Source organism: Rattus norvegicus, chromosome 1 (genome assembly GCF_021556685.1).
Source record: "Rattus norvegicus strain SHRSP/BbbUtx chromosome 1, alternate assembly SHRSP_T2T, whole genome shotgun sequence".
Lineage (NCBI taxonomy): Eukaryota > Metazoa > Chordata > Mammalia > Rodentia > Muridae > Rattus > Rattus norvegicus.
In genome coordinates this window covers 76,819,946-76,843,283 of record NC_141534.1, presented here as the reverse complement: position 1 = coordinate 76,843,283, position 23,338 = coordinate 76,819,946, and the positions used below count along the sequence as shown (strand labels likewise).

General features: G+C 43.6%; 1 protein-coding gene across 1 annotated transcript; it reads right to left on the bottom strand.

Moving 5' to 3' along the window:
* Positions 1-8,789: 8,789 nt before the first annotated feature.
* Positions 8,790-22,606, bottom strand: Vstm1 (V-set and transmembrane domain containing 1). The gene is made up of 7 exons (NM_001447315.1): positions 22,449-22,606; positions 18,327-18,362; positions 16,553-16,837; positions 11,124-11,252; positions 10,756-10,783; positions 10,479-10,540; positions 8,790-9,705 (listed from the first exon to the last, which is right to left on the bottom strand). The coding sequence occupies exons 1-7, from the start codon at positions 22,480-22,482 to the stop codon at positions 9,650-9,652; spliced, it is 630 nt and encodes a 209-aa protein (NP_001434244.1). The 5' UTR covers positions 22,483-22,606; the 3' UTR covers positions 8,790-9,649.
* Between the last annotated feature and the right edge of the window lie 732 nt (positions 22,607-23,338).

Here is a 23,338-nt window from a genome sequence, read left to right as displayed (position 1 = left end):
TTTAACTCCTGTTCCAGGGATCTGAGATACAGATCAAACACTATGTACATAAAATAAAAATAAATAAATTGTTATGGTTTGCATATGCTTGGCCTAGAGAGTAGCACTATTGGAAGGTGTGGCCTTGTTGGAGTAGGTGTGACACTGGGTGTGGGCTATAAGACCCCCATCCTAGCTGCCCAGAAGCTAGTGTTCTGCTAGCAGCTTTCAGATGAAGATGTAGAACTCTCAGCTCCAACTGCACCATGCCTGCTTAGATGCTGCCATGTTCCCACTTTGATGATAATGGACTGAACCTCTGCACCCGTAAGCAGCCCCAATTAAATGTTGTTCTTATAAGAGTTGTCTTGGTCACGGTGTCTGTTCACAGCAGTAAAACCCGAAGATGGAAGTTGGTGTTGGGATATTGTTGTAATAGGCCTGACCATGCTTTTGTTTGGAAGAAATAAGGATTTTTAGGATTTTGGATTTAGAAAGTAGTAGAATGCTTTAAGTGGGGCTTAATGGGCCATCTTAGTAGGAATAAGGCAGACTTTGTTTCTGGGGGTCATTTGAACTGTGAACTGTTCTAGAGGTTTCAGAGAAGAATAATTTTAGTATGTGGCCGAGAGACTATTCTCTGACAAAAGAAGCCTCAGAGACACCCATCGTAGACTTCGTTCTCTGGTTAAATCTCACGAAGAGCACTTTGAACAAGCATAGCAAGCCAGTAAGCAGCATCCTCCATGGCTTCTGCATCTTCTTCTGCCTCCAAGTTCCTACCATGTGTGAGTTCCTGTCCTGACTTCCTTTGGTGATGAACAGCAATGTGGAAGTGTAAGCTGAATAAACCCTTTCCTCCCCAACTTACTTCTTGATTATGATGTTTTGTGCAGGAATAAAAACCCTGACTAAGACATAAACTGTATATAAAAAAGGAAAGGGAAGTAGAACACCGCTAACTACTTTAAGGCAGGGTCTCCCCTTTACTGAAGGGCTTGCACTTTGTCAGCAAGCTAGAAGCCAGCATACGCCAGTGCCCTCCTTTTCTATCCCTAGTCATCCTCCCTCTAACTCTGTGTCCTCCTCTTACCTCCTGATTCCACATTTGAGAGAAAATAACTGAGACTTGGCTGTGAGAGTCTGTTTAATTTCACTTAACACGGTGATCCCCAGTTCATTTTCCTGAAAGATACAGAATTCTCTTTTGGGTATATACCAGATTTTCTTTATCCATTGTTCATCTAGATGGACAACTAGACTGATTCCATGCTTTGGCCGTTGTGGCTTGTATTACAGTAAACATGGATTTGCAAGGACCTTTCTTTCTCTTTTTGTTTCAGTCAAGAATATAGACTGGGGTGAGCAAGGCAGCTCAATCAGTAACACAAGGAGGGCCTGGCAATTTTTTTTAAGTCTTTATAATTTTTAAAAATACTTTATCGTATGTGTAAGAGTACCTTACCTACATATATGAATGTACACCACATGCACATGTATGCTTAGTGCCCAAGAAGGTCAGAAAGTGTATTGGGGATCCTGATACTGAGAGTACAGACAGTACTTGAACCAACATGTAGGTGCTAAGAATCAAACTGGAGTCTTCAGCAAGAATAACAGATACTCTTTATCACTGGGCCATATTTTCAGCTTCAGGACCTGATTTTTCCCCCAGAATGCAGGAGGAAAAACTAGACATGATGATAACATATCATGTAATACCAGTGTGGTGGTTTGAATATGCTTGGCCCAGGGTGTGGCACTATTTGGAGGTGTGGCCTTGTTGGAGGAAGTGTGTCACTGTGGTTGAGGGCTTTGAGAGCTTCCTCCTAGCTACCTAAGGATGCCAGTCTTCTCTTGGTTCTCTTCAGAACAAGATGTAGGACTTTCAGCTCCATCTCTAGTGCCATGCCTGCCTAGATGCTGCTATGCTCCTGCCTTGATGATAATGGACCTCTGAACCTGTAAGCCAGCCCCAATTAAATGCTGTCCTTATAAGAGTTGCCTTGGTCATGGTGTCTGTTCATTGCAGCAAAACCCTAACACACCCAGTGTTGCAGAAGTGCAGACAGGAAGATGCCTGAGGCTTATTGGTCAACAAGCCTTGCCTAAACAATAAGCTCCAGGCCAAGTGAGAGATGCTGTTTCAAAAAAACAAAGTTGATGACCCCTGAGGGACAACACCCAAGGTTGACTTCTCTACTTGCACAAGCACCCTCACCCACATGTGCACCTAAGCACACACATGCGTGCACACGCAGAGAGAGAGAGACAGAGACAGAGACAGAGACAGACAGAGAGAAACAGAGATATAGAGACAGCGATAAAGAGACAGAGATAAAGAGACAGAGAGATTAATAGACTGAGGGAGCTTCAGAGAACAGAGGGATGCTGAGTTTGGAAGCAATTAGAATCACGAAAACGAAGCTGAAGGCATCACCACTCACCCCCGGTTCCTGGATGTTTTGAATCATCTTTCTTATTTCTTGTTAAAGACCAGCTTCCTCCACATGGCGGGGACAGATGGTTCTGAGGGCTCCCAAGTTTTAAAGAGCATGACTGACTGTAAGGAGAGGACTACGGATGCTCTTCCCTCACCACCTGCTACCCTTGTGGAAACTTGGGCCCTCTGTCACAGGGAGGCTGGTAAGAAGAGAGGCCTGGATGGATGGAAGAGGTTCCTTTAAGAGCCATATTTCTGAAACTCATGCATGGGCCATGAGGGTACTGCATCCCAAATGTATGCGTTTTGTCAGCTTAATGCAGGTTGGAATCACCTGGGAAGGGAAAACTTCAGTAGAGGAATGAATTGTCTCCATCAGACTGGCCTGTGAGCATGTTTGTAGGGCATTTCCTTGACTGATAGTTGATGTGGGATGGTGCCACCCTGCACAGGTAGTCCTGAGGTCTATAAGAAAATATCAGTGTACTCACATGCATAAAGTAAATAAATCTTTAAAAAAAGGTGGTGGGGGGAGCTGGAGAAATGGCTCAGCGGTTAAGAGCACTGAATGCTCGTCCGGAGGTCCTGAGTTCAATTCCCAGCAACCACATGGTGGCTCACAACCATCTGTAGTGGGATCTGATGCCCTCTTCTGGTGTGTCTGAAGACAGCCACAGTGTACTCTCATGCATAAAGTAAATAAATCTTTTTTTAAAAATGAAAGAAAGAAACCGTGCTGAGCAAGAGAGTAAGTAGCATTCCTTAGTGGTCCTTGCATCAACTCCTGCCTCCAGGTTCCTGCTTGGAATCCTGACCTGATTTCCCCCAGTGATGGACTGTAACACAGAGGAATAAGACAAAACAAACCCTTCCCCCCGCGTTGTTTTTAGTCATGGTGTTTTATCACAGCAAATGTAATTCCCAGCATGAGATGGGACCCCTGGGAAGCAATGGGATCAGCACCCTTATCAGAGGCCCCAGAGTCTGGCTACCTCTTTCACATTGCAAGGACACAGGTGTGAAGCCAGGGGTGCTAGCTCGTCTCTGTAGTCTCAGCTTTGGGAAGCTGAGGCAAGAGGATTGTCATGAGTTCCAGATCTCATCTGTGTGTATGTGTGTGTGTGTGTGTGTGTGTGTGTGTGTGTGTGTGTGTGTATCAGCAGGTTCAGTGTCTGCTGCCAAGCCTGACAACCTGTGTTTAATTCCCAAGATCTACAAAGTAGGGAGAGCTGAACAGCTCTCCCTGAGGCTCTCCAGGGAGCTGACTGTTGCCCATAGACATTTTCTTCAATACTGTAGCCTCATAGCATGACTTTATTGGCTTGCCAGCTCCTAGATAATGACATGGATACTTTATTCATTATAAATGCTTAAGTCCTTTGTTTATGCTTGTTCCCAACTAGATCTTATACCTTAAATTGACCCATTTATATTAATCTATGTTCTGGGTACTGGCACCTACTTCTTCCTCTGAGTCTGGCTGATGAATCCTCCAGCACCTGACACTTTCCCAGAATCCTCTCTCTCCCCGAAAGTTCTGACTACCCTCTATTGGCTGTTTAGCTTTTTATTAAACCAATTAGAAGCTGTTGGAGGGAGTGTTTACAAGATGTGGTGCAGCCATATGAACAGTAAGAGTATCCAAGTCCGATCTGCATTCAAAACTCTGTTAGCACAGAAATCAGAAATCTTTGAATACAAAGACAACCTTTACATGGTGCACAATAATGTTATCCCACCATAGCCTCTGGTAAACTGTCCATTCTGTTGTAATTACCTCTCATCCACACTCCTGTAAGTAACCCTAATGACAGTGACTGATTCGTATGCTCTATCCCTTGAAGAAATAATTGAAATGTCCAAATGAATGCCATTTATACTAGCACTTAGAAATAAAAACATCTAAAGTTACTTAGAGATAAAATTGACAAAAAGAATGTACAAGACCTGTACACACACACACACACACACACACACACACACACACACAATTTTGGAAAGATAATTTTTTTTAAGACAGGGTTTCTCTGTGTAGCCTTGGCTGTTCTGGAACTCACTCTGTAGACCAAGCTGCCTTGAACTCAGTCAGAGATCTGCCTGCCTCTGCCTCCAGAGTGTTGGGATTAAAGGAGTGTGCCACCACTGCCCTGTGGACATAGAAATATTTTTGATTATGAATATTTTCTGTTTATGTTTCATGTGTGTGTGTTTGTGCGCGTGCACGCACGTGAGTGTAGGTATGCATGGAGGCCGGAATAGGACATCAGAACTGGAGCTTGAGTTACAGACAGTTATGAGCCCTCAGATGTGGGTGTTAGAAACCAAGTCCTGGTCTTCTGTCTGCAAGAGCAAGTGCTCTTAACCACTGAGCCGTCTCTTCAGTCTCACTGGTTCACTTATATTGTTTTAAAATGACATTTGTTTGCTTGTTTGTTTATTCGTGTGTGCGTGCACATGCATATGAGTGTGTGCCTGTAACTGCACATGTGAAGCTCAGAGGACAAGTTGCGGAAGTAAAAGTTTTCTTCTTTTAACCTGTACTTCCTGAGGATATAACTCATTAGGCTTGGCGGTAAGCACCTTTGACACCTTTTACATTATAAGGCGTCCCATGGGCCCTGCTCCACCCCCATTAAAAAAGTATCAGCACAAAGAAGCCATTTATGAAGCAACTGAGCCCTCAGCAGACAATGGATCTGTCAGACCTCCATTTTGGACTGCAGCCTCCAGAATATGAGCATCTGTTATTTATAAGTCTTGCAGTCTATAGTGCTGTGCTATAGCAATCCGGATGACATGAAATATTCTCTCCTTGTCTTTCATGCCCTAGACTGTAATCAGGTACAGGCATGGAGAGGGGGATGGTCTAGGGCTTACAGCCTAGGCATTCAGACTGAGCTAAAAATCATTACCTCTGATTTCAGAACCCTTGAGTTGGGGAATATAGGCAATAAGGGGTGTGTGTGTGTGTGTGTGTGTGTGTGTACATGTATGTCCTGTGCTTGTGTGACTGTAGTTTTGCTCTATGGTTCTGATATGCGAGTGGCTCTGTATAAGGCCGTAGGCTTGCCCGTGTTGACTGTGTGGAGCAGTTCCTGTGGGTCTGTGCATAGGACAGCACGTTCATTTGGCTTCCATCTCCGCATTTAAAGTGGCAATGACTCAGTCCGCAAAGGGGAAAGCATGAGCAAAACCAAGTTGCAGAGCTTGCTCAGTCTCTTTCCGAAGCATCGTGGGCTTTAGCCTTCTTACGGGACATACCACACCCACCATTAAATAGATGAGCCCCAGTTTATCAAATATGAGAAGGTCCTGAGAAGCCATCCCACCTTGAGGTTCACAAAAGAAGTCTTTCTTTCTTTTTTTTTTTTTTTTTTTTTTTTTGGTTCTTTTTTTTGGAGCTGGGGACCGAACCCAGGGCCTTGCGCTTCCTAGGCAAGCGCTCTACCACTGAGCTAAATCCCCAACCCCAAAAGAAGTCTTTCTTGATATCCTAGGACACATCATTCTGTCTCTCTAATTCTGGTAATCCTTTCAGACTCACACAGTGCATTTGCCTAGAATGAGAGCTGGCAAACTATGGCTCTCTACTCCTTTTGGTATATAAAGCTTTATTTGAATATAGTCACCCGTGCTTGTTTTTATATCCGTTATGGATGCTGAAATATTATAGCCACAAAGCTGAAATTACTCTTGCTTGCTCCTTTTCAGAAAAACGTCTGTCTTCTAAGGCTCTAGGACTTCACAAAGCTGGGATTTAGATCAGAGTCTTCATGATTTTGGAAAGATAATTTTTTTTTTTGAAGACAGGGTTTCTCTGTGTAGCCTTGGCTGTTCTGGAACTCACTCTGTAGACCAAGCTGCCTTGAACTCAGAGATCTGCCTGCCTCTGCCTCCAGAGTGTTGGGATTAAAGGAGTGTGCCACCACTGCCCTGTGGACATAGAAATATTTTTGATTATGAAAACTTTTGGGTCTTTCATTCATCACTGTGAAAGTGAGAATGATGACTACCTCATATTCCTTCCACTTTTCCTCTGGATCTTCCCAAGCCTCAAATCCCACGTTGATGTTTCGGAAAGGTAGACACTGAAACAGGGCATCTGTTATTATTCTTGATGATGTGGGCTTGCTCTAGTCAGAGGTAGGATTTGGACTATGTTCTTTAAAATTTTTTTTTTAATTTTTTTTTAAAGATTTATTTATTTATTATATGTAAGTACACTGTAGCTGTCTTCAGACACACCAGAAGAGGGCATCGGATCTCTTTACAGATGGTTGTGAGCCACCATGTGGTTGCTGGGAATTGAACTCATGACCTCTGGAAGAGCAGTCGGGGGCTCTTAACCACTGAGCCATCTCTCCAGCCCGTGGACTATGTTCTTAAGAATTCATTAATGTAATGTAATCAGATAACAGTTTTTCTTATAACTATTGTTTAGCACTGGTTATAAGCTAAAAAATAAAGCAGGCAATAAATGATTGGTTTTATGCTTTATTTAAAAAGTATTGTTCTGTGTATGCAGGTGTGTTTGTGTGTGCCCATCAGTTAAGTTGTCCAAAGAGACCGGAAGAGGGCATCCTAGCACCTGGAACCGGACCCTACCAATGTAAGTGCTGGGAGTCCAAGTTCTCTGCACTCTTAACTGCAGAGCTACATCTCCAGCCTCTCTCCTTTTGCAGTGCAATGCCATGTGCCCCATGTTGGCTTGGAACTCAGTAAGAAACCAGAGATGACCCTGAACTTGCGGATCCCCCTTTCCCCATGTCCTGAGTGCTGAGATGACAGCTTTGCACAACCACATTCAGTGTATGTGGTATTGGAGATGGAATCCAAGGCTTGGGTATGCTAGGCAAGCACTCTACCAGCTGAATCTCAATGTTTGATTTTTTTTTAAACTCCCATATTCAACACTTCAATGAGTTAGTTTTCTAGCCTCTTCTGAAGGGAGTCAATAATTTTTTTTCCCCTAACAGATCCAGGAAATAAGATCCCCCAACCCCTCCCCTTTCTCCTTGGCTAAAAGTCTGTGAGTCTGTAAGCCTGGAATTGTCATTATCAGTCATAGACTCACAGGAACAGCTGGTCTGAATAATAATAACACAAAAATAGAAATGGAGATGAGAGGCAAAGGAAGGGAAGCTGAAATGGTTTTCATTATGTGGATGTAGGCATCTGAGGATGTTTCTACAGCTCAGTTTTTACTTCAGTTTGCTTACATAACCTACCTTCCTTCCTTTTTTCCTTCCTTCCTTCCTTCAAGGTTTTTTACTTTGATGTTTCCTTTTGTCACTTCTATCCAAAAGGCTAAACTAAGCTAATTGTCAAGGAGGGTACACCTAAAATATAAGTTAACATATAGAAACATCAGAACTCCTACTCAGACCCAAACTCGAATCTACAGCTTAGATTAAAGCAATACCAAGGCTGACCTGGTGGCTACCACTTTAATCCCAGCACTCGGGAGGTAGAGGCAGGGGGATCTCTGAGTTTGAAGGCAGCCTGGTTTACAGAGAGAATTCTACAATAGTCAGACTTACACAGAGCAAACTTTATCTTGAAAACAACAACAGCAAAATCATTTCAGATGGAGCCAGGAAATGGCTCAGTGGATAAAAGTGCTTGCAGACAAGCCTGATTACTAAGTTTTGATCCTTGGAACCCACACGGTGGAAGGAGAGAGCACCAACTTCTACAAGTTATCCTCTGACCTCCACAGGTATGTACCCACTCACACACATGAAATAAGAGTAATAATAATAAATTTAAAAGCGCCTTAAAGTTTCGAATGTACCAAATACTGCAAAGGTTAAAAAAAGTGACTTTGTATGTATTTATGCATGTATTTAATAGCATAAATATTACCATACATTGACTATTTAATAAAATTATGCCTACTTAATAAAAGTATGGAAAAATACACAGGAATGAAGCCAGGCCTATAGTACTAGCACTTGGGAGACGGAGGCAGGAAGATCAGAAGTTCAAGGCTATCTTCAGGCTGGTTTTAGAGTAGCCTGGGCTGCTTGAGACTCTGTCTCAAACAGAAAAAGAAAACAAACAAATATGGGAGAGGTATAGACTGCCTTACACAGTGTTTGCCTATGGGTGCCTGGGAGAGTGAGGAGAAGGAAAATAAATTAAGGGTAGATGTGGAGGGGGGATATATTTCAGTGGGAGAGTGCTTGCCTAACATGTGAAGCCCTGAGTTCAAATCTCAATACTGCAAAAAAAGAAAAAATTTTAAAACTAAAAAGAGTAGAAGAAGGAGGAAGAGAAGGGGAAGAAGAAGGAGGAAAGAAGGAGGAGGAGGAGGAAGAGGAGGAAGAGGAAGAGGAGGAAGCAAAATATCACTGTTTAGACAATGTCAGGCTATGTATTTCAATTTTTATTATTTACTTTTTCATTATGATTGAATTATTTTGAAATTAAAGAATTAAAATAGGGTCAAGCAAAATAGTACATGCCTTTTTAAAAAAATCATAGTAGTTGGCAGGTAGATCTCTGAGAGTTCAAGGCCAGCCTAGTCTACTCGATCAACTCCAGGCCAGCTGGGGCTACATAGTGACACCCTATCTCAAGAAAGGAAAAGGCAACAAAGATAAAAAAAAAAAAAACCCAAACACCAAAAATCATACAAAGAGAAAATTATCCCAAATCTGATCATGAGCTAAGGATATTTATATAGATGATCCAAATGTTCACACTTTCATGCCTTCCTATATTCAAACAATGCCTTGCAAACCCGAGAGCGACAGAACTTTGGGAGCAAAGATTGTGTGTATGTACATGTGTCTCTATGTGTCTGTCTGGGTGTATCAGCATCTCTATGTCTCTCTCTCTTTCTCTCTGTGTGTGTGTGTGTATCAGTGTCTCTGTGTATGCGTCTCTGTGTGCGTATATCAATTATGTGTAAGTGTATGTGTGTGTTTCTGTATATGTCTGTGTATGTATCTGTGTCTCTATATGTCAGCTTGTATCTCGGTATGTATGTATCTATGTATATTATGTATGTGTGTCTCTGTTTCTCTGTGTAGGTGTATGTTTCTGTGTGTGTATACCCGTGACTCTGTCTATGTGTCTGTGTCTCTGTGTATATCTGTGTGTGTGTGTGTTTGTGGTGTGTGTGTGTGTGTGTGTGTTGGATATGCTCTCTTTATGCAGTTCAGGTTGACCTCAAATTCAAATTCAGTCTTCTGCTTCAGCCTGAGTGTTGGATTCCAGATGTCACTCACCACAGCTGGTTTCATGTTCGTGCTTACACGTGTGATCATTCAGTGTCACTGAAACAGAGAAGCCCAGAGAAACCTTACAATGATGCATTTAAACAATCAAATTGTGGCCTCTAGCTAACAGCATACACATAATAAACTCAGAGATAGCTTACCTATCTCATGCTGGCATTAGACAAAGCGACCCCCTCTCCCTCTACTACAGGATAGGAGGCCTATCATTAGAGGAGAAGGAAGGATGAGCGGGAGAGAAGTTTGAAGGAAGAGGAGGAGACTAGGACAGAGAAGAAGAGACAGGACAGAGGAGAGAGAAGCCATGGCAGGTGACGTTAAGATTCTGCTCTGTGTATTTACAGGTTGTTATCAATGTTCCTAAGGGATGGATGGTACTGGGCTTTGTATGTTTAGGTGGGCAATTATATCTTATCAATTGGGTCAAAGATTATTGTGTTGTATGTTCTTTTATGTGAGGGTTGAGTGTAGGAAAGTGCGTGGCTGGGATGTGTTTCTACCACGATATCTAGTAGATACCTTGGGACACTGCCGTGCCAGACCCAGCGAGGTAAAAGACCACAATACTTTTTATTTTTTATATTTTTACAACAACACTCTACCTGTGGGGCTGCAAAGGCTCCAAATATTCAGATTTCAGTGTGTGTGTGTGTGTGTGTGTGTGTAATATTATATATGTTTGTGTGTGTATGTGCCTGAGTGTGTGTATGTAGCAGTCTGTGGAAGCCAGAAGAAATCATCAGATCCCCTGGAACTGAAGTTACAGGCAGCCATCATATCATGTCATGATTCTCTGGTATCTTATCACTTACCTATAACTTCTTTCTCCTCCTCCTCCTCTCCGTCCTCCTCCTCCTCTTCCTCCTTCTCCTGCCTTGGTAAATTAGAATAGTTAGTTTTGAGAGAGGGATGAAGGGAAGGGGAGTGGGAGATAGAAGAAAGATATGAATGGAACATGGAATTATAGGTTAGAAAGGCTTGAGGGAGAGGGTAAAGACTCTGGGGGAAGGGAGGCAGAAACAGGCTATAGGGAGGTAGGGCTGAGGAAATGGGGGTGTGAGGCTTGCCAAGGACTGTGCATTCATCTACCTCTTGGGGGGCTCTTCATGTGATGAACCTATAAAACATACCAGGAAGAAGAATTAGAAGAATGTACATATATTTACATACATATTTATAGGTATACTCGTGTGTGTGTTTGTGTGTGTGTGTGTGTGTGTGTGTGTGTGTGTGTGTGAGAGAGAGAGAGAGAGAGAGAGAGAGAGAGAGAGTGTCACTATGTAGCCTTGGCTGACCAAGAACTTATTGTGTGAACCAGGCTTGCCTTAAACTCAGAGATCCACCTGCCTCTGCCTCCCCAGTGCTGAGATTAAAGGTGGGCACCACCACATCCATATCTTATTCGAATCTTTCTCTTGCCTCTCCCTCCAAGGCACGGATAACTCCTCTTAACTCACCTTGCTGAGTGCATCTGTAGATAAAGAAGATGCAGACAAAGAGAAGAGAGATGCAGAGGCAGCTGAAGGTGGTCAGGAAGATGAGTTTGCTGTCTGATGGTCTGGGGCATCCACCTCCTCCCAGTCCATCTGCATGGTGGAGACAGCAATGGTGGCTGCGTCAAGAGATGACCCTGAGAGCACATGTCAGAAGAGCTGGAAGGCTGAGCAGAGTCTCACACGTGGCAAGTTCCAAGGAAGCATCTCACACCCAGCCATAAACATGATCGTTTATTAAAAACCAGGTCACAGAATCTGTAGCTTCTCCCAAATGCACTGATACAGTTGAACAGAATGGCTAAGAGGCTCCATGTGCAGCGGCACATGTCCAGCATCCCAGCATTCCAGTCACAAGTGGGAGGATTTTGAGTTCACGCCCAGTCTCGCTATATAGTTCCAGGCTAGCCTCGAGTGTGTAGTGAAACCCTGCCTCTAAAAAGAAAAACAAAACAAAAGCCAAGAGCCAGAAAGCCCAGTTACCAAACGGGTGGCACTGCTTTGGAAGCGGTGGGATCTTTTGGACAAGGGGTTTGATCAGCTGAAGCAGGGTCAAGGGGTGGGGCAGTGAGAAAGTTATAATTCATTTGTACTTATGGCCCAACCTCTCCTCTTCTAGGCTTATCACTGAATGTTTTGGTATCAGGTTTTATATCGAGTTTATTTATTTATTTATTTTTTTTTGAGACAGAGTCTTACCATGTACCCCTAGCTGGCCTGAAACTTACAAAGATCCACCTGCCTCTGAATGTTGTGATTAAAGACAGCATCACCATGTTTTTGAGTATCCAATATTCTCCACCCCCTCCCATCCCCCTTCCCTCCCTCCATCTTCCTCATTGCCCTCTTCTTCTCCTTATTTATTATTTAATAAACTCACTCATTCAAGACAGAAAACACAACTATCAGAGATCACTCTCCAGAATGTACAGTACAGAAAGATGGGACATGTTCATTCATAATGCGATCAGTTTGTGGGAGTCTGATGCACAGTATGGGTGTTGAGGGATGCATTCCATTTGTAATAATCATTACACAGTGTGCATCTAGAGTACAATCTTTGTCAATTAAGTAGATTTTAAGTAAAAGAGAAAGCACTCCACTCTCTAAAACACAGTAACTAATATTGTCTTGTGTCCCCTCCAAATCTACTTGCCAAAATCCTGAACCCTTAAGACATATGTTGTAAGACCCCATAGTGGCCTTACCTCAGGAGCACAACCCACAGAGCACAGATTGACAAAGTGACCGCTGCAATAGCATGAGGATACAAGGTTTTTAATCCACATACATGGGGTTGCTCATCCATGAAGGGAGAGGCAACCCTGAACCCAAAAAGGACACAACTTTTATTCGTTGCAGAGGGCAAACTTCAGCAACAGAGTTAGCTGGCCTATTCTCATTGGTGGTACACAGGACAAAGGATCTGGTCAAGTATTGGCTGACTTGCTCAAGGGGCTGTTCTTGGCTCAGTTGGTCACTTTCCTCATCAAGTCCTACACCTGGCCTTGGTGAATCACTGGGAAAGGGCTAAGTTGGCATGTCCCTTAGAGGGAGGGGGTGAACTGGGTGGTCAGGCAGGGTCAGGATGACATCTTGCAGTTGTTCTTGGAATTTACCACAGGGAGGGGTAGGGGGGTCTTTCTGAGAACAGTTGTTTTTCTTTGTTTTGTCTTAATTAGCTTAGTCAGAATCTTGATCACCAAAACTTATTTCATATCACTGGACATCATGACATCAGATGTATCTCTCAGAAAGGTCAAAAGTTTGTCATAGGCATCCTGACCACCAGATGTATTTCTCAAAACCTTGTTTTTATAACTTTGTTTCTCATATCTATGAAACTATGAAACTTTATTTCTTCACATATAAACAAATCACTCCATTTTCATGTTCCAGTGCTACCAGTGGAGTCCTTTTCTGTTGGACAAAGTCCATAGTCAGTTTAAACACCTGTGATGATTAGTTTTAATTGGCATTTGACACCGTGTAGGATAACCTGGGAAGAGAGAAATGAAGGGCTGGCTAGAACAGCAGTTCTCAAACCGTGGGTCCAGACCACTTTGGCAAACATCTACCTTGAAACATATTTACAATACAATTCCTAACAGTAGCAAAATTATGGTTATGAAGTAGCGACAAAAATAATTTTATGGTTGGGAGGTCATCATAACATGAGGGACTGTTTTAAAGGGTCGGTGCACTAGGAAGGTTGAGAACCAATGCTCTAGGCCATGTTGGCCTGTGAGCACGGGGTGGGAGATAGACTTTTATGGTCACTGATATGGGAAGATCAAGCCAGCCTAAAGTGGGTGGTACCATTCCCTACATTTGGGTCCTGAATTGTATAAGAGTAGAGAAAATGAACTGAGCAGTAGCCTTGTGTGCGTTCATTCTCTCTCTGCTCTTGACTGTGGAATTGAGTTCTTGGCTGGGGCTGTGACTAGCTGTCTTAACTTCCTGCCTTGATTTCCTTTAAGGATGGGCTGTAATCTAAAGTTATAAGCCAAGTAAGCTCTTCCCTAAACTGTTGGGTTTTGTTGTTGTTTGCTTGTTTTGTTTTGTTTTGGTCAGGGATTATCACAGCAATAGGAATGAAACTAGGAAAGGGCCTAAGCTCTAGGTCATCTTCCAACATCTTCTATTCTACTCTTTCTCTTTCCTGTCCTCCTTTCTACATCATTTCTCTATTCCAGAACACTCTGTGATAAGTGGCCTTTCCTGTTCTCTCTCCCAAAGGCTCATCTTCAGATGTAATTTTGGTTGAATGTTTCTTGTTCCCCCCAAACTGTGATGGACAGACTCCAAGTAGCCTCAAGAGCCTCAGCTCCTTCTGGTAATCAGCTGTGTACACTCCGTCTTTGAGAGCAGATGGTCAGACCTTGCTTCTTACCAACAAGTACGAAAATACAGCAGAACATTGGAGTGTCATCCCAATGACAGTATGCTATTATTGAAGAACCGTCACCAAATAAGCACCAAAAAGAAGAGTCTATACCAATCCAGCTTCCACATGAAAACTCAGCCCTGAATGAAAACTGGATTGCAGCCTTGTACAACTCAAAGCTGAAATCTCAACTAGACTGCATTTGCCCTCTGGGCCCACACAAACTGTAAGACAAATAAATGGATGTCCATTGGGGCTAAGTATGTTGTTCAGTTGCTGATTAATTGCCTGCTGTGCACCAAGCCCTGGGTTTGATCCCCCAGCACCACTTATCTGGATGAGGTAGTCCATACCTGTGATCTCCGCTCTTGAGAGGTGGAGGCAGAAGGATTAGAAGATCAAGGTTATCCTTGATTATATTAGGAGTTTGAGGCCAGCCTGATCTACCTGAGATCCTGTCTAAAAAAACATAGATGTTTTGAGCTTCCAAATTTGTGATTATTTGCCACACTGCTATGGCCTGCTAATCGTGAACTTTCACCACCTATGATTTCCTTTTTGAGGTTTCACTTCTGACTGTCCTCTTCCTGAGTCCTGTAACCACTGGTGCTCCAATCACGTGCTCATCACCTAGAAATCAGTCACATGTTATAGCCATAATAGATTTTAACTCACGGCCATTAGAACTTCTAGTGTTTGTATTTAGCTCTAAAACTCCAGTGATAAGTTTCTGTTTCTTCTGTGTCCTCTGGCACATCATATATTCCTCTCCTGATCTACTGACCTTACTGTACATCAGATTTTCTAATTCACTTTGCTGAGACATTCATCTATGGTAACAGCATCAAGGCCTGTTTGGAATCATCAGACAGACCCTCATTCTCCACACTCAGCTCCCACTTCTCCAGTCCCTGCTGAGGGGACTTTGCACCTTTATTGCTTCCTGGAGTCTCCAGCCAAGTCCTATTACAGAATATGGAACGTGTCCACAAATGAAACTAAACTGACCATTTGGGAAGAGGGTGTATATTGGGGCAGAGGTAGTAAGGGGCCGATAAAGCCAAACAATTATATACTTGGAGGAAAATGTCATTAACCCTATCACTGTGTAGAAGAAATGTACAATAATAAAAATTTAATTAAAAGAGGGGACAAGGTATTGGGAACATCTATAATCCCAGCAGAAGGCAAAAACAAGAGCATCAGGAGTTCAAGGCCATTCTTGACTACATAGTGGGTTAAAAGACATCCTGGCTAACACCAACTTTGTCGTCGTCGTTGTCGTCTTCTTCTTCTTCTTCTTCTTCTTCTTCTTCTTCTTCTTCTTCTTCTTCTTCTTCTTCTTCTTCTTCTTTTTCAGTTATAAATATAATCAATTATATCTATTTATTAATTATAACAATTCTAATTATAAAACTAAGAATATGAAGATATAAATACGATTAGTTACAAATATATGTTTATATAATAATATAAACATAAAAACATAATTATATTTGTTATTATTATAAAATTCAAGAAGTAAGGCTGGGAGATGACTTAGTGGATAAAGGACTAAGTATTAAGAACCCGAGTTCCACAAAGACTCATCTCATTCAGCCAGAGGGCAGAAACTGCTGGATATCAGGATAAATTCAATCAGGAGGATGGCAGAAGACAGGAGCCTAGCATGGCTATCCCCTGAGAGGCCCTACCAGCACCTGACTGAAACAGATGCAGATTCTCACAGCCAACCATTAGACTGAGTACGGGGACCCCTATGGGAGAATTAGGGGAAGGACTGAAGGAACTAAAGGGGTTTGCAACCCCATAGGAAGACCAACAGTGTCAACTAACCTGGACCACTGGGCACTCCCAGAGACTGAACCACCAACCAAAGAGCATACAGGCGCTGGTCTGTGGCCCACAGCACATATGTAGCAGAGGATTGTGGGAGAGGATGTACCTAATCTTGTAGCAACTTGAAGCCCCAGGAAAGTGGGACGTGGGAGGAACTGGGAGAGGGTGGGGGGGGAGCACTCTCTCAGAGGCAAAAAGGGAGGGGTGAAGAACTCTTGGGGGGTGGCTAGAGAGGGAGTAACATTTGGAATATAAATAAATAAAACAACTAAAAATAAAAGAAATGAGTTTTGTAATCCCAGTACTCCTACTGTGAGGTGGGAGGCGGAGACTGATGAACCCCTGAAGGCTGTCAGTCAGCCTGGAGTACGAGGCAACAACACAAAAGGGAGACCCTGCCTCACACACGGCAGGTGGTGAGGACCAACATCAAAAAGATTTTTAAAACTTCAAGGCTCAATGGGTGAAGGTGTTTGCTGTTAAGTATAACAACCTGAGTTTGATCCCCAGACCCACACAGTGAAGGAGAGAACCAAGTACCACACATTTTCCTCTGACCTCTTCACACATGCTTGTGGCATGCATGTGTACGCACGTACACGCATGATAAGCAGATAACTGTAATTTTAAAACATACAAGGAGCAGGTTTGAGGGTGCTCTGCTCACCTGTGACCACCAACTGTAAGTGCTGACTCTGTCCTGACCACGTGTGGGAGGCTGCTGTTCTGTAAGTACAGAAATAGCCCCCGGCGTCTTCAGGCTGCAGGTTAGTGAGGTGGAACTCAGCTTCCTTTCCCGGTGACTTCTTCTGTTGCTGGTACTGAGAGTTGTGCAACCTCCCCAGAGTGACTGTAACATTCTGGAAATGAGTCCCGCATCGGAGAGTGACGTTACTCCTGCACTTGACCACAGAGCTGGGCCAGGCACTGATGGAAGGCCTGGGAAGTTCCTCTGAAAAGAATTCAGAGTTAATTGACTCTTCATCACAGTAAACCCCTTCTAGAATTGTGAGGGTTAAAAGTGTGATGGTTAATCTCAATTAGAGCTTTAATGAAATCTATAATCAACACGGAGACAGGCTTTTTGCCCGTGGGGGAATATCTTGACTAGTTTAATTGAGTTGGAAAGATCCATCCACTATGGGTGGAAACATTCTCTAGGCTGTGGCCTTCAATTGCATAAAATGAAGAGGGTTAGTAGGAGAGCTCAGCTGATAAAAGTGTTCACGGCGAAGCCTGATAATCTGAGTTTGATCCCCTAAACTCACATTTTGACAGGAGAAAACTGACTCAAAAATCCTCTGACCTCCATATACATGCTGTGACATGTTCACATCTCACAAACCCATGTACATTAATAAATGCAAGAATATTTTGAAGGAGAAAGAGATCTGATCACAAGGATTTATTGCTTTCTCATTCTTAAAATATCCTTAAGGCTGGAGAAATGGCTTTATAGCTAAGAATATTCCAGAGGACCCATGTCAAGTGTCTCTTAATCACCTATAACTCCAGCTCCAGGGCATCTGACACCTCTGGTTTACAAAAGCACCTGCATTTATGCACACAAACACACATGCATATACATGATTAAAATATTTAACTTATTTTGTTCTTCTTGTTGTTGTTGCTGTTGTTTAATATTAGGGATGGAGAGACGGATCAAGTTTGAGAGCATTGACTGCTCTTGGCGAGGACCAAAAATAGCAGTTCCCAACTGCCTGTAGTAACTTCAGTTCCAGGTGACCTAATGCCCTCTACTGGCTTCTTTTGGTACTGCACAAATGTGTACCAAAATACTCATATACATAAAATAAACATTTTAGTGTGTGTGTGTGTGGGGGGGGCGCGTTTGTATGACATGCATGCGTGCTACAATGTGTATATGGATGTCAGAGGACAACTTTTGAGAGTTGATTCTTTCTACTTTGTGGGTTCAAGGTTGTCGGTGAACCATCTCATCTGACCATTCTCTAATACTTGACTGTTGATGGAATGAGATGAGTTTCCTCAAGCTCCTGTGGCTGTGACTTCCCCACCAGGATGGGCTGCAATTTCAAACGGAAAGCCAAAACAAACCCTTTCTCCCTAAAGTTGCTTTGTCTCAGTTCGTCTCAAATTCAGGACTTGAAATCCCACCAATCCCCACCCTGGAAAACTCGGTCCCCCAAGAAACCCTGTATAAAGTCTATTCTACTCAGCTTTCTGATGCTCCTCACCTGAGCAGAGGCAGTCACCCTCTTGTGTCTGTCCCAATAAATCTCTAGTGTGAAGTTTGTTGTGCAGTGTGACCTTGTGGTGTTCCTTGGCTCCCGACTGCCCGGATACCTTTCCCTTCAGAGCAATAACATTTTACAGCTGCTACAGAAGTAGAAGGTCACGGACAGGACAGTGGCGAATGGGAACCGGAACACTTGAAGGTCACGTGGACGGAAACTCACCGTTCTCGTCCTCATCTCCATAACACAGGCACAGCCCTGGAAGAGAAACCTCAGTAAGACACTGCTCAGTACCTGTTTCCCCTGACTTGAAACCCTACCTCCTGGCTTAGAAGCAAGAGAGTATAAAACTGGAGGAGTGAATGGAACTCACAAGGCTCGGGGAGTAAACAAAACCGGCAAGGTTCCAGAAGTTTTCCCAGCTCAGGATATTCACAAGACACCTCCCCAATCCCCACACGGTGGTGGTGGTGGTGGTGGTGGTGGTGGTGGTGGTGGTGGTGGTGGTGGTGGTGGTGGTGGTGGTGATGGTGGTGGTGGTGGTGGTGGTGGTGGTGGTTAGAAAGGCAGTAACCGGGGCTGGAGGGATGGCTCAGTGGTTAAGAGCACTGACTGCTCTTCCAGAGGACCTGAGTTCAATTCCCAACAACCACATAGTGGCTCACAACCATCTGTAATGAGATCTGATGTCTTCTTGTGGCCTGCAGGCATACATGCAGGCAGAACACTGTATACATAAATACATATACATATACATATACATATATAAAAGAAAGGCAGTAACCACTGCTGTGAGAAGAAACTCTCCAGTCTGTAGAATTTGCAGACAGTTCACGAGATGCAGCTTTTTTTTTTCTTTTCTTTTTTTCTTTTTTTCTTTTTTTCTTTTTTTTTTTTTTTGGAGCTGGGGACCAAACCCAGGGCCTTGCGCTTGCTAGGCAAGCGCTCTACCACTGAGCTAAATCCCCAACCCCGAGATGCAGCTTTTAGGAGTTGTGCCTTATGCTGGAGTCATCTTTTTCATGATGTGGCTGACTCTGCTAGCCCAGTTCTTGTAAGTAATCTCTTATCCTCTCAGTAAAACTAACTGGTTTACCAAGATAGAGTTGGGTGGAATTCAGGTAGGAAATTGTAGAGACAGTTGAGCAGCCCAGGATGCCACTGGACTAGAGTAATGTGCACACGGTTTTCCATACAATAAATGTATCAACCTGGGACCTCTGCCATGTACAAACGTACACCTGGCTACAAAACAGCATTAGGTCATCGCCTAACAATTGCTTGGTAACTTTTCTTTTGTGGCCCAAAACATCCTAAAGCTTTTCTTGAAACTAAAGGAAATAGGTCAATCAGGCTGAAGAGGTTTGGGGTGCATATAAAGTAAGTCAAAACATGTCCTTCCCATAAGTGTTTAGGGGGAAATTCCTGTAACTTAGCAATATTAATTGCTAATTAACAATAATAGTAATATTATCCCAATGCATGACTAAAATCAGATGCATCATGGGTAAAGACATGCACAGCGAACAAAGGCTTACATATCCAAGATGATCAATCAGATCCAAAAAGCCATCTACCAGCTCCTCCTTCTAGACCCACAACAAAGGAAAAAGGTCCAGGAGGTGATCACGGGTTCTTGAGCCCTCTAGGTCAAGTAGCCTGCTGTGCTCTTGCAGTGTATCTGAGCTGTTTTCTCTTTACTTCTGAATAAAACCCCTCGCTACTTTACCTTTTGTTTATATGCCTCCAGTTATTTGAACAAAACATCCCAAACCTGGAAATACCTGGTCCAGACAGACCATCTGTAACAGAATCATTTCTTTGACCTCATATCAGTGTCCTATCTGGAATGATAGCTATTTGTTTAAGTTCTAATCTGTTCCAGTTTTGTTCTGTTTCTGTGGTCAAAAAGACTCCCATCAAAAGCAGTTTGGAAAAGAAAGGGTTTATTTAGCTTACAATCTGTCACTGAGGGAAAACAGGGCAGGAACTTAGAGGCAGAAACCATGGAGGGACTGCTTGCTGGCTCACTCACCCTGTGTCTTAGTTAGGGTTTTACTGCTGTGAACAGACACCATGACCAAGGCAAGTCTTATAAAGGGTAACATTTAATTGGGGCTGGCTTACAGGTTCAGAGGTTCAGTTCATTATCATCAAGGCAGGAGATTGGCAACATCTAGGCAGGCATGGTACAGGCAGAGCTGAGAGTTCTATATCTTCATCTGAAGGCTGCTAGTGAAAGTCTGACTTTCAGTCAGCTAGGGTGAGGGTCCTAAGCCCATACCCACAGTGACACACCTACTCCAACAAGGCCACACCTCCTAATAGTACCACTCTCAGGGCTGAGCATATACTGAGCATATGCAAACCATCACACCCAGGTTCATACTTAAGCTGGCTTTTTTATATATCCAAGGCCTACCTGACTAGGGATGGTGCCATCTACAGTGGACTAGGCCCTCCTGTATAAATTAATAATCAAGACAATCCCCCACAGACATGCCCAAGATGACCTAGGTAATTCCTTAGGGGAGCTTTCCTCTCAGGTGACTCTAGGCCATGTCATATTTGCAATTAACACCAATCAGGACAGACATTGATCCGGGACTGGGGTTCTAAGTCAGTTGGTAGAGTGTTCACCTGGCATGCACAAAACACTAGATTCACCCCAGTCTTCATATAGAGTGGGCATTAATTAGTGTTGTGATCTTTGCCCTTGGGAGGTACAGGGAAGAGGATGAACTGGAAAAAAAAAAACCATGCTAACTAAAAAGCAAGGAACCAAGGATTAGACATTGTGTCATTTTGTTTCATACCTTATACAGAATATGCAAATCCAGAGACAGAAAGCTTGTTAGTAGATGCCAGGAGCAGGAGGTGTGGGGAGCTTAATGAGCAAAGTGTTTCTGTGGGGGTGATGGCAATATCTTGGAACTAGAAATGAGGTGCTGGTTGCACAATACTGTGAATATACCAACTGTCCCTGCTGTGTAGACTTTCAAGTGGCTGGTTTAATGTTCTGAGACTCTCACCTCAGTAACTGTTTAAAAATCAATGTACCTTGGATATTTTTACCCTCTCTCGTGGGAAGTTTTGTGACGCCACAGCAGCGGTCAGCACAGGACCAAGCAAGTCTCCAGCCCTTATAAGCTAATTCTAATAAAATCCTTTTCTTTGTAAGAGTTGCCATGGTCATGATGTCTCTTCAGTGCAACAGAAGCCCTTACTAAGACACCCTGTCTTTAAAAATATAATTTAGAACTGTGAAACAGGGACTGGAGAGATGGCTCAGCGGTTAAGAACACTGACTGTTCTTCCAGAGGTCCTGAGTTCAGTTCCCAGCAACCACATGGTGGCTCACGACCATCTGTGATGGGATCCGATGCTCTCTTCTGGTGTGTCTGAGGAGAGCTACAATGTACTCACATACATAAAATAAATAAATCTTAAAAAAAAAAACCCAAAAAACTGTAAAACAATACAACAAGAAGCAATGCCCCCGAACACATTGCCAGTTGCCACCAGAAGCTACAAAAGCTACAACAAGAAAGGCACGGAGCAGGATCTCCCTCCCATCTATGCCTTGATCTCTGGAGCTTGTGTAACACAGAAAATCACTTTCCTTTATTTTGAACCAACAGAGTGTGTATCAGGATATTTCCTGGAGGAGCTGTTTACCCTGTGTCCTACGGCCGCCGGAGGTTTGGCGGTACTGTGGATGGAGACTCTCTCTGTAAGGTATAACAGAGAGGAGAGCGCTGGCCTGGGGGTGGTGGAGGGGAAGGCTGTGAGTAGAAAAAGAGGAAGGAACAGGGCAGATGCAGCATTTTGATTGTCACCTCACCCCACACACCTTATCCCTAACCTTACTCCAGGGAGGAACTAGAGGTCTCTTAAAGGGGAGCTGCTATGTAATATAACCAAGCCAAGGATTCCACCTTCCTCTTCAGGCACTGAGGCCAGGTCCACTAGGTTACGTTCAAACCTAGGGTGTTGAAATTGACTCAAGGACTCGGATGGCTGGGAGAATCTGCATCACACCATTAGCTCTGTGATTGGCAGGTCCTATGCCTCAACAGCTTTCTAATCTAGTGCGTGACTAAACAAGACTCTGGGGCCCAGAAAGGAGATGCAGAGACTCCATGGGGCTTGCACTTCTTGCGGTAAACAGGGTCTTTCAGGTGAGACGCTGGTCCTGATGTACTTGAGACGCCCCTGCCCTACCCCCACCTCACCCCTGCCTCTCACATCCATACAAACACTCATTTGTGCATTTCCATAGTCACCCCCCACTGGGACTTTTTCTCACATAGTCAAGCAACTGTCACAGCCTTGGAGACTCACCCAGGCAAAGCAGGTATATGAAATCTATGTCCATAGCTTCCCTTATCCCCAAGTCAAGATCCAGTCTTCTGCTCTTGGGAAGAAGAAGCAGGGCAGAAGGCTATCACAGTTCTCTCCTGGCCCCACTTTGTCCCTGGAGCTTGCAGGCTGAAGCTTTGCCCTGACATTTAGCTTGCCTGCATAGCTGTTTGCACAATTTCCTTCCTGAACTGACCCAGGACGCAAGAAACTGTGGACGATAACATCTTCTCCCTCAGGCCGAGGGCAGCCCTGTCCATCTTGGGACCTACCTTTCTTAACTGAAATTTCCCCCTGACATGTTTTACATTTTCATTTGTTCGTTTTGGACAATCTCGTGCTTGCATATGGTATCCTGTGGCCACATTCACCCCTACTTTCTACTCTACCAGCCCCCACTTTCCAAACTAGCCCCAGCTTCCTGTCTTCACAACTCTCCTATCCATCCCTCCTACCCTTCTTTCCTTGTTTTCCTTCTTTTTCTGGTGTTACATTTTTATTATCATTCTGGTTATTTAGTCTGCTTATTCTATAACAGTCATATCTTTTTTTTATTGGATTTTTTATTTACATTTCAAATGTTATCCCTTTCCTGGTTTCCTGTCCATAAGCCCCCTATCTCCTTCCCCCTTCCCCTGTTTCTATGAGGGTGTTCCCCCACCCATCCATCTACCCCTTCCACCTCCCCGCACTGACATTCCCCTACACTGGGGGTTCAACCTTGGCAGGACCAAGGGCTTCTCCTTCCTTTGGTGCCCAACAAGGCGATCCTCTGCTACATTTGCAGTTGGAGCCCTGGGTCTGTCCATGTGTAGTCTTTGGATGGTGTTTTAGTCCCTAGGAGCTCTGATTGGTTGGTATTGTTGTTCTTA

What these genes read in the sequence shown, in the direction of transcription:
- Vstm1 (NM_001447315.1), bottom strand. Translation starts at nt 22,482, where the DNA reads ATGGACATAGATTTCATATACCTGCTTTGCCTGG. An exon ending in CATGAAGAGCCCCCCAAGAG is followed by an intron (nt 10,541 to 10,755) that starts GTAGATGAATGC and finishes TAATTTACCAAG; the next exon opens with GCAGGAGAAGGAGGAAGAGG. An exon ending in GGAGGAGAAAGAAGTTATAG is followed by an intron (nt 9,706 to 10,478) that starts GTAAGTGATAAG and finishes TCTCTGTTTCAG; the next exon opens with TGACACTGAATGATCACACG.